Source organism: Melanotaenia boesemani, chromosome 6, assembly GCF_017639745.1.
Source record: "Melanotaenia boesemani isolate fMelBoe1 chromosome 6, fMelBoe1.pri, whole genome shotgun sequence".
NCBI lineage: Eukaryota > Metazoa > Chordata > Actinopteri > Atheriniformes > Melanotaeniidae > Melanotaenia > Melanotaenia boesemani.
This window is the reverse complement of record NC_055687.1, coordinates 804,226-816,018: the sequence shown is the minus strand read 5'-3', so window position 1 is coordinate 816,018 and position 11,793 is coordinate 804,226. Positions and strand designations below refer to the sequence as shown.

Genomic DNA, 11,793 nt, shown 5'->3' with positions numbered 1-11,793 from the left:
AATTCTTCGCTTATGATAATGTGTTAGATTTTTAGTGGAGGTCATAATTCACCAACAATAACACATACATCCATGCAGACCAGTAAACAACAGAAAATCTTACACAATGTCCCTTCACGGGACTCCAGTGGACACGGTTGCGCTTTGCAGACTACAGCCTGAAACAAATCCATGCAAGGTGATGACTTTATTGTTAACTTTTTGTTATTTTTCTAATCAGCTTCGCTCTGAAAGCTCCATGCCTCCGTAGGTCTGGTAAATCCACTTTCCCCCAGCGAATGCTTTCCTCTCCTCCTCCCCCGCTCCTCATTGTTTGTCTCTGGGCTCTCGCCCAGCTGACAGAAAAGGAGGGGACCCCGTGCAGCCGTTTTTAGTTGTCTTTTTCACATCTGCAGCAGGAACCAATCAGGATGATGCTGCTGCCAGAGTTCTGTAACACCACAGGTGAGTGTTAACTGTAGGTGTTGTTCCACTTAGGTATCAGGTTGCCTAGCAACAGGAACACATACACTCGCCTCTTCATTAAACGCTGAATGAGAGGACACTAGGTTCAGTTTGTAGATTTTTATTTTAGCACGAGGGCAAAGGTCACATCTCTGCAAGACCACAGCTCCCATCATCCCCTGCAGGACCACAGCTCCCATCATCCCCTGCGGGTTTAAGGCAGCAGCCACAGAACAGGAAGAACAAACAGCAGGAAGACAGTTTAAAAGAATGTTCCAGATTCGTACCGAGCCGCTCACACAGAACCCATCAGTACCATTGGATCTGTTTAGTTCTGCTAAACCACAGGCCTGGTTTACACCACAGAACCAGTCTGTGGTTCTGATGGGTTAAGTTGGCAGCAGCTTTAAGAAAAAAAGGGTGTTTAAAAAAGAGATCCGATGACCCAATTACCATCAGAATTATTCTGTCTGAAATGGATCAGGACCAGCTGTCACCACAAACCAATCAGCTTTTCCATTTTCAATGTTGCCATAGCAACAGGTGTTTGCACCAGCTTTTATCTGAAATGTCAGCAGCTGGTTCTGATCCGAACAGATGATGGATCTTTCTGATGGCTGGGCCCGGATCAGTCAGTCCACTTTAAAATTCCTGAGATTCCAGCTTCACATTCAGAGAGGAGGATGAGTCCAGAGGTTCTGGATGGCCAGAAAGTAGAACTGTGCATAGAGATCCAACATTGTACTGAACAGAACCAGATCCATCTGGAACTAGCACAGGGACAGTACCAGCTAAACAGCTCCTGGTCCCACAAGAATCAGAACTATTGTATCAGGCAGGTGGTCCATCAGAACCAGCGACCCGATAACAAACCTGAAACGGAACCAAATTCCGTGTGCTGAACGAGACTGGACCCAAATGGGTCAGAACATTTGTTCTTGAGAATGTTCCAGGAGAACCAGTTCACCAGAACCAGGCTGGGATCAGGTCCAGTGTCCAGCTCTATAAAACAGAACCAGAAGATCCAAACTGACACCTGAGGATGATCCAGAACCGGAACGCTGGTCTTGGCACATTTTCATTCTGACCGCGAAGCAAACGCAAGACGCAGGTTGGTCACATGGCCAACACATCTGTTCTGTACCTGTGTGTGGTTCTGATGATGCTCGGACCTTATCAGAACCAGAGGTCAGTCTGACCAGAACTTTCTGTTTGTGTTCAGATCTGTGAAAAGAGAAGGAGGTGATGATGTCATCATCATCTATGGCATTCCATTGGCTCAGAAGTTTGTTTCTCCGAGAAGAACAAGGAGGAAGAGTTGCCATGGAAACCAGAAGTTCTGCTGACTGAACCTCAGACCATCTAAAGTTTATCCTAAACACTGAAAATACCCGGCAGCCCCATTCAAGTAGGCGGAGCTTCTGGCATGAAGAAGGGTTTATATATATATGTATATATATGTGGGCGTGGCTTCTGAAACATCTGGTCAGATGGTTCTGAAGGTGGTTCTGAGGACAGTTTATGGACCTGGACACTGGACTACCACAGTTTGAACATAATTTAAAAGAAGTTCTGGTTCCAGTCCAGAAGCAGGTCCGGGTCCAGTTCAGTCCAGACCCTGTGGGTCACATCAGGCTCTTGGATTCTGGGCTCAGTTTGGTGCTGGTGGGGGGGGCGGGGTCCAGTTGTCGGTACAACACCCTCAGCTCCTTGACCTCCTCCAGAACCTCGCGGGCTTGTGTCCAGGCCGCCGCTGCCTCCTTCAGGAGTCTCTCGGCTTCATCCCCACCTCCACCGGAGTCCTTCCCTCCTTTCCCCCCCTCACCGGGCCCCTCCCCCCGCGCCTCCGTCAGGAGACGCTCCGTCTTCTCCAGCTTCTGGCTGATGAGTTCCATCAGCTGCTCGATCGGCGCCGACATTCCAGCCGGCTTCGAGGAGGACGAACAGGCCGATGGCACCGTTTGGTTCTTGGCAGATCTGGACTCTGAGTGGGTCAGGATCTGGTCCATGGAGGTGCAGCGGTTCTTCTCTGCTGATGTGAGGCGTTTTCCTGGCTGGGGGGTGTGGGCAGAGCCAGTCTTTTCCCACTCCCCCACCTCCCGAGGAAGGCTATGAGATTTCCCAGAACCCTCGACGGACCGGGCTGAAAGTGCTCCTTCTGTTCTGGACCTGGGACACTCCAGAGACTTGTTGCTGAAGTCGTCCCCTCCCTGATGAGATGCAGCGTCCTCCTCCTGGATCAGGTCTAGAGTCAGCATCCCGTCTGATGATGAGGTGGAGGCCTGAAGGACAGAGAAGAGCTGGGTCAACCACAGAACTAGGACAGGTCTAAAACTGCACCAGGGAGCCCGGACATCCCAGCCACCACTTCTAACAGGACAGGGTTCTGGTTCTGACCCACTCCGGTTCTGTTCAGGAAGGAGACAGAAGAGGGACAGACCAGGAAGTAAAGGCAGAGAGCTGGAACCAGGCTAATCCAGATCTTACAAGATTTGCTGGTAACACAGTCCAGGACTGAGAAGTGGTTCTGGTATTCAAACATAGTCTGTTTGTCAGGAATGTGGTCTTAATGTTCTGGCTAAACAGTGTTGGTTTGTAACAGGAACATGAAGAGGAGGAGGAGGAGATGATGAAGGTGTCGTTCTGACCACTGCCAGCAGGTGTCCTCGGGTCGGAGGTCTTCGGTTCTGAGGAATCTTCACTCGGTCTCGGGTTAGATGAGACAGTTGAGAGTCCTCCACCGTCACCTGGACACAGAGAAGAACATCAGAACTTATCAGGCCGGAATGGTCTGGTTCTGAAGGTCCAATCAGACCGGTTCTACAGCTAAGTGATAAAAAAAAAACACAAGCTGAATTCAGACATTTCAGACACGTGAGTATTGATCAGTCCTAGTGACACTAAACAGATTCTAAACTCAAAGCTGTGCTAAAAAACCAGGAAGTGATCTACGAAGAACAGGAAGTAATCTGATCTAAGAACCTTACACCGGTTTGTTTAGATCATTCAGAACTCTGACAAACCTGCAGCGGCTCAAAACATCTGAACAAAAACTGTGTAAAATTCATCCAAACAGAACTGGTCTGAAACATGGAGAGAAGAAAAAAGGGTGGAACAAAGCAGGAACTATACAGGAACCATCCAAGAACCAAACAGGAACCAAACAGAAATCATCCAGGAACCAAACAGAAACCACCCAGGAACCAAACAGGAACCAACCAGAAACCAAACAGGAAACAAACCTGAATAATACCACCCATAAAACCCATTCACAGCCACAGAAACGAATCAGAACCTGACTGGATGCCACAACATCCAGTGTGCACCAAACCAGACCCGACCCGCTACCCCACCCTGTAAACACCACCCACAATCACCTCCATGCCACTATGCTGTGAGTCTGATCAGGAGACAAGCATTACCAAACTGGTTCTGTCAGAACTCTGTCCAGTACCTCATCCAAGATCCGGTTCTTGGCTCTGGTGATGGCGGAGTTCAGGTTGTTGATCCAGGACTCCTTCTCCTCCGGACTGACTGCCAGAAAGACCAGGTTAGGAACCTGCAACACATACAGGGGGTGGGGCTAAGTGATGATGTAACAGATTCGTTCTCTACTGAACTGACCAGTTTTCTGGAACATTTAGAAAAATATTTTTATCCAGAAGTTCATTTAATACCAAACAAATCAGAGGCCGCCGCCCCTCTGACCTCCAGTGAAGCAGTGAGGATGGATGCAGGTTTTCACCAAATCTGAACTTAGTTTCTGTTCAGTAAATAATGACTTCAATCTAAACCAAACCAGATGTAGATGTAGATGACAGACACAGATGGATGATGTACAGGTGTGTGTCCAGGTGTGTGCAGGGGTACCATGTTGCCCGGCGAGCTGCAGCGCAGCAGTCTGAACTTGCTGTGGTTCTTTTTGCTGCGACTCTTGTTCTTCCGGATCTCCTCGCAGCGTTCATAGTCAGACATATCTAACACCTCATCAGCCCGGCCCAGATCCTTCACCTGCAAATGCACAGGTAACAACACACAGGTCAGAGGTCACAGCTGTCAGGAGTCCTGAGGGCTGGGAGGAAATAAAAGGAATATTTCAGATAAATTCCCAGATCCTCTCTAGAAGACAAGTGTCCTCTGTCCTTTGTCTCTGAGGACAGCTAGCTTTGGTTAGCTTAGCTCAGAATAAAGAGTAGAAACATTAACAGGTTCTAAGCTAAGCTAAGCTAAGCTAAGCACATTTATTTTTGTAAACACCCCAGAGGAATACGGGACTTCTACACACACACACACACACACAGACCCATGTGTGTGTGTCTCTGCTTCTTTCACCTCAGCTCTTTAATCTCCATGGAAACGGTATCCATTATTAACCAGCTTTAAACCGAGACTTCCTGGGAGGGAGAACATGCTCCCGTTTGCAGGTCAGGCTTTGTGAGGACACTCGGTGAGTTAAAGTGAATCTGAACCTCCAGATCAGTGATGGACCAACAGGTGAGACAGGAACAGCTGCGATGGTCCAAGTCTGTCAAAGCGCAGTTCCAGATCAGCTAAGTCTCGGATCAGCTGACTTTCAGGTGTTTCTCTTCATAAAGCTTCTGTTCAGGCTGTTCGGTGTCGATTCTCTAGAGATTTTTTGTTTTTGCAACGTGTTAATTCCTTTGACATTTTTAGTCCCGGGTCCCTGAAACGAATCCTGAACCCTCTAACAGTCCTGCGGGATTCTGTAGCAAAGACATAGCAGCACCTAGCAGAGCTCTTAGATCCAAAGACGCAGGTCAACGAGTCCAGACCAGAGTCCAGAGCAGAATGTGCTGCGGTGGAGGTGAAGCTTTAAATGCGGGTGAAACGTTTGTTCTCATCGTCTCTGCAGGAATCTGCGGCTGCATTTAGCTGATCTGCTGTTCATCAGTTTCATGTAGTCCAGTTTTATTGTGGTTTCTGCTGCTTGTTCCTGCTTTCACTGAACTGAAAGCTTCTTTGCTCCACGATGCGGTTCGTGTTTTATGTGGAGCAGGTTGAATCGTCCTGGACATGAAACCTGTAGAAATAAAGTTGCCTGTCCAACAGGGTGACAGACTGTCCTCAACACAGCTGACTTAGCATGTTCCATATGATCATCAATAATCAACATTCCACGCCAGTCAGGAGTTACATAGCGAGCTGCAGTGATCTTCATCATCATCATCAATATGTTCTTGTTTGATGCAGCTGCATCATCCATTGGCCCTACCCCCCACCTATTAGCCCCCACCTGTTCACCAGGTGTCCCTGGTTCAGACTGAACTCTGATATCCTACTGAAACACGACTGAGAGATGAAGTAGCCAATCAGATTTCCTCCTGTCTGAACACAGAGTTGAAATCTAAGCTTCATCTGTTAACTGACATTTTTCGTGTTCAGCCTCGGTAATCCTGCATGTCCCTCGCGATGTGGACAAACATCTGTCCTCACGTGGCTGCAGGGACGAGTCACACAGAAAACCAGCATCCAGCGTGTGTGTTTGTGTTTGTTCTGGTAACATCGTGAGGCTTCTCTCAGTTTCAGACAGGTCCACTTAGAACAGAAAGTCAGCAGTTACAGATCAGATAAAACTGCTGGGTTTAGATCTGCTCTAAGTAAATTAGTGGATAAATGAACAACATCCATGGATAGAAAGGAAATTAGTCTTAGAATCTTTACTGACTTGGAGAATGCTTTTGCTATGATAGATCGTACCATCATAATCAGGAAACTGCTTAAATATGGTGTCAGAGGAGTTTCTTACTCTTGGATTTCCTCGTATTTAAATAATCAATTCAGTATGTTTCATTTGATGAAACCGTTTCCAATAACTTGAAAATTCTGTGAGTTGCCACAAGGTTCTGTTCTTGGGCCAAAATTATTTATTTTGTATGTAAATGATCTTTGATCCAAATGACACAAATTTCCTTTACTCTGGGAAGAACATACAAGATACTATTAAAACTATTAAAAGAGATTAATTAATTAATTAACCTTATTAAACAGTGGTTTGACACTAATAAGTTGTCCTTGTATACAAGGAAGACCAAACTGATGATTTGGGGAAACCCGAGTGTGAGTGGTAATAAGGTTAGAATTGAGGGTGAGGAAATTTAAAGAGTTTAGAGTTTTTTGGGTGTCAGACAGTAAATTGGGTTGGAAAAGCCACGTTAACTATGTCACTGCCACATTTTCATTTTTATCTATTTTCTGTGCATTTCATTTTTATTATGCTTGACCGCCACCAGAAGGCACTGTGGTGCAAGAATATGCCTTTGTGGGCTGAGTAAAGGTTAAATATGTTAGAAGAAACGATCTCAAGAGTAAAGGGAAGTATGATTAAAAAGCATGGACACTAAGCCAAAGGTTTAAGGAGAAGAAAGAGGAAAACCAAGGCTAATTCCTCTCTCGGTACTCAGCCAACAAGGTATTTTTTGTCTGTTTCTTTTGGAGAAGCAGATTTTTCTTTAAAAGACTTATGGCCCAGAAATTCGCAAGATTGCGAATACAAGCGGCCGAAATGAGTTTTCTCCGCAGGGTGGCCGGGCTCTCCCTTAGAGATAGGGTGAGAAGCTCGGTGATCCAGGAGGGGCTCAGAGTAGAGTCGCTGCTCCTCCACATCGAGAGGAGCCAGATGAGGTGGCTCGGGCATCTGGTTAGGATGCCTCCTGGACGCCTCCCTGGTGAGGTGTTCCGGGCATGTCCCACCAGAAAGAGGCCCCGGGGCAGACCCAGGACACGCTGGACGGACTACATCTCTCGGCTGGCCTGGGAACGCCTCAGGATCCCTCCGGATGAGCTGGTGAATGTGGCCGGGGAGAGGGAAGTCTGGGTTTCCCTGCTTAGGCAGCTACCCCCGCAACCCAACTCCGGATAAGCGGCAGAAAATGGATGGATGGTCCAGAAATTGCACTTTTCCAAGTTAAAACATGTGTATTGGTGTTGGACCGAAGTGTTAACTTCCCTGAAAGCCTTTCTTTTGAAGACGGTGGAGTTTTTCCGTTTGGGCCCTTTGTTCACAGCCGCACCGCCAACAAGGGGAAACTCTCACTAACGCAGGATTTTAATTTGCTCCTGGGATTTCGTCATCACAGGAGGCTAATTGAATAAGCCAGCCCCTCTTCCACATCTAAAGTCATGCTTTAGGGTTGAAATAATATAATGATAAAGTCATGCTTTACTGCTGACGCAGACAACACTAATACTAATGCTAACGCTAATGCTAAGGGATGAGCCTAAAAGTTTAACCCCCTGCAATGAGCCCTGTGTTTCCTTTGTTATAAGTGGGGTCAAGTGCTCTGCCACTTAAATCTTTGTAAACATTTGGTTGTAAACATGCTTCTTCCACCATCTCGGTATCTTCACTCTCAGGCTCGGAGTCTGCTTCAAACATAAATGGCTGAACTCCGTAAACCCAGCTGCTGCTGGGTCAGGTTCGCTCGCCATCACTAAGCTGTTGATGTTTTGGAGTCGGACGCACTGTGCATGCACTGGGCCAGCCCCCCTTCCGACTCTGGCCTCCCTGCAGCCAATCAGCACGCACCTCATTAACATTGGTCAAAAGCTTGCATGAACTCTCACGTGACAAAGCTGTTGTATGAGCAAAGGGTCAGAACAAGTTCTGTTTGATTTTTGTGTTTAATAAGTTTTCAAAAAACTATTTAAAGACACTTAGAGGACAGTGGATGCATGAAAAGACCAGGTGATGACACCTTTAAGCTAATTATTGTATTTTCTGTGTCTTTTAGTTTTCACTATAAATAACAATAAATTCATCAGTTGAGAGAGCCACCTGTGTCTGTCGGTACCTGGAGGAATTACAAACTATTTCAAATAAACAACATCAAATTAATAGCAATACTTTACAAGATCAGGAATTTGTTAAATAAGCAGGCATTGTACTTGTACTCTTCTTTCATTGTTCTGTACATAACATCCACCTCTTCAGCTCTCTGTCGGTGGTACATCCCATGCAGGGTTTGTCCTCCATGATGGTTCCTCCATTTCATTCTCTTCCAGGTTCCATTGCCTGAGCCATTCACTCAGTGTTTCATCCATTGGGTCCATCTTCCTGATGTATTCATGAAGCTTGGATGTTTCATCTTGGATAGTGGCCCTGATGCTCACTAGTCCTCGGCCTCCCTCTTTGTCCTTAGTGTATAGTCTCTGGACACTGGATTTAGGGTGGAAGCCTCCATGCATGGTGAACATCTTCCATGTTTTAACATCTGTGGTCTGAACTTCCTCCTTTGGCCAGCTTATTATCCCAGCAGGGTATCTGATCCCTGGCAGGGCATCGCTGTTAGCTGCCCGGATCTTGTTCTTGGCATTGAGCTGACTTCTTAGGACTTACTCGTTGCAGATATGTGGCTGTGCCAGTTTTACTTGTGGCTTCTCTCCAAGGTACTTGTAGTTCTCTGTGATTCTGCCCTCTGGGAATGCAGTGCCCTCTGTATGGACTACCTTCCCTCTCTTCGCTACCATTCGGCCACATTTCTCCAGTCTGAATGACATTCCGATGTCCCTGTTGTAGATCCTGGTGGTATGGATCAGTGAGTCTATGTCTCGCTCATTCTTAGCGAACAGCTGGATGTCATCCATGTAGAGGAGGTGAATGATGGGTGGCCCCATTTCTGAGTTGGTAGCCAGTCTTGTTGATCAATTAGCTGAGGGGGTTCAGATGTATGCAGAACAGCAGCGGGGACAGAGCATCTCTTTTCTATTCTATTCTATTCTATTCTCCTTGGTATGTACCACATTTGATGGAGACTTGTGCAGTTGGTTCGAAGCTGGCCTCCAGGGGGGGTCTTCCACAGCCTCATTGAGTTTGCAATGAAGGCTCTTAGAGTGTTTTTGATCTTGTACAGCTTCAGGCATTCCAGGATCATGTATGTGGTGTTGAGTCAGAGGCTTTCTGGTAATCAATCCAGGCAGTAATAGGTTGGTCTGTCTGGTTTTTCAGTCTTTGGTGACAGGTCTACCAACCAGCAGCTGGTGTTTGGATCCTCTGGTACCTTTACCAAACCCTTTTCTGTGTCTCTGTCATGTATTGATCCATGTGGCCACTTATCTTAGCCGCTATGATGCCAAACAGGAGCTTCCATGCTGTGGAGAGACAGGTTATCGGCTGATAGTTGGATGGGACTGTTCCCTTCTGGGGATCTTTCCGTATCAGGCCTGTCCATCCCTTGGTCAGCCATTCAGGGTGGGTCCCATCAGCAGCTGGTTCATTTGTGTTGCTAGACGCTCATGGAGTTAAGTTAGCATCTTTAACCGGTAGGCATGGATCATGTCCGGGCCAGGTCCTGACCAGTTCTTCATATCTTAAAGCAGGAATCTTCATCTCCAGTCCTCGTGAGCTACTGTCCTGCAGGTTTTGGATTTTACCCTGATGCAACACACCTGACTCAAATCACTGGGTCATTAACAGGCTTGTGCAGAGGTGTGTTGTAGTCAGAGACATCTAAAACCTGCCGGACCCCTGTCTTAGAGTCTTTATTGGATGTTTGCCACTGTGATAATAACTGGGCCTTGTTAAGGGAGGGAGTTGGGGGAGAGGTCCACTCTTAGGTCTTTTAACTACTGTGCTTCACTGTTATCAAGCAATCAATCAACCTTTATTTCTATAGCACCTTCTCATACCCCAGGGTACCCAAAGTGCTGTACAGATGAAATGACAACAAATAAAACATCAAATCACAATAAAACAAGCAGTTTAAAACAGTAAAACAGACAGATAAAAATATAATTAAATTAAAAGACCTAGCCTAATGATCCTGCTCTCCAGGGTTAAAAGCTAAAGTAAAAAGATAAGTTTTCAAAAGACATTTAAAATTATTCAAATCTCTGGCAGACCTCACAGAGAGAGGAAGTCCATTCCAAAGTTTTGGAGCCACCACGGAGAAAGCTCTGTCTCCCCGAGTGACTAACCGAGTCCTCGGGACTACTAACCTGAATTGATTTTCCGTCCCTACCAGGACAGTGGTGGTGAAGCAGCTCGGACAAATAAAGAGGTGCTAGACCATGTAAACATTTAAAAGTCAAGAGTAAGAGTTTAAAAGAAATTCTAAAAGCAACAGGCAGCCAGTGAAGGGATCGCAGCACTGGCGTAATGTGCTCCCGCCGTCTGGTACCCGTTAGTAAGAGGGCAGCTGAGTTCTGAATCAGCACGAGACGGTGCAGAAGAGATTTATCAATCCCAGAATAAAGGGAGTTGCAGTAGTCCAGTCTAGAGAAAATGAAAGCGTGAATAACCCTTTCTAGGGCCTCACGGGGAAGGTAAGGTTTAATTCTGCTGATAAGCCTCAGCTAATAAAAGCTAGACTGGACTAGTGCACAAACCTGCCTGTCAAATCTGAGGTTAGAATCAAATAAAACACCAAGGTTTTTAATAAAAGAATGAATAAATAAGTCCAGGGTACCAATAACGCTGCTGCATCCTGCCAGCAGGTCAGATTTACCAAAAATAATGACCTCTGTTTTTTTGCTGTTTATACACAGGAAATTTCTCTCCATCCAAATTTTAACGTCCTGCAAACACTGTTGAAGATTTTTAACACAATGATCTTCTGCAGATTTAAAAGATAAATAGATCTGAATGTCATCGGCATAACAGTGAAAAGAGACTCTATATTTTTTGAAAATAGACCCCAGAGGAAGCAAGTACAACGAAAACAAAATAGGGCCTAGGACGGAGCCTTGAGGAACCCCATAACTAAGTTGGGCCTCAGAAGAAGAGAAATGCTCAAGATGGACTGAAAAGCTTCTCTTTTTTACATATGACTCAAACCATTTGAGTACAATACCATTATTTCCTATAGACTGTTTGAGGAGCATTAAAAGAATGTCATGATCCACCGTATCAAAGGCCGCAGTAAGGTCAAGAAGGATTAAAACAGCAGAGGCTCCAGTATCAGCAGCTAAAATTAAATCATTGCACACCCTAAGAAGGGCTGTTTCAGTGCTATGACACGGCCTAAAACCAGACTGGAATTTTTCATAAAGATCATAAAGTTTTAGATGATCCTGTAACTGAATGTAAACAACTTTCTCTAAAATTTTGGAGAGAAAAGGAAGCTTGGAAATTGGCCTAAAATTTGAAAGAATGGTAGGATCCAGGTTATTCTTTTTAAGAAGAGGTTGCACAGCAACATGTTTCAGAGCAGATGGAACACAACCCAAAGTAAGCGAAGAATTAACAAAGTTAACAATCCAGGGACCTACAGCACACAATACCTCCTTCAGGAGTCGAGGTGGAATAGAATCACCAGGACAGTATGAAGGCCTCAGATGTTGCACTATTTCAGATCTGACAGATAGTCACAGTCTCAAAATGTTCAAACACAG

At 45.8% G+C, this 11,793-nt stretch overlaps 1 protein-coding gene across 1 annotated transcript in view; it reads right to left on the bottom strand.

The window, feature by feature from the left end:
* Positions 1–541: 541 nt before the first annotated feature.
* plekho1b (pleckstrin homology domain containing, family O member 1b) overlaps positions 542–11,793 on the bottom strand; it is a 33,115-nt gene continuing 21,863 nt past the window's right edge. The window contains exons 3-6 of the mRNA XM_041987762.1: positions 4,315–4,455; positions 3,899–4,003; positions 3,093–3,191; positions 542–2,726 (exon numbers count right to left, since the gene is read on the bottom strand). Of these exons, the coding sequence (XP_041843696.1) occupies positions 2,070–2,726; positions 3,093–3,191; positions 3,899–4,003; positions 4,315–4,455 (1,002 nt within the window). The 3' untranslated portion in view covers positions 542–2,069. The remainder of the gene's footprint in view (positions 2,727–3,092; positions 3,192–3,898; positions 4,004–4,314; positions 4,456–11,793) is intronic.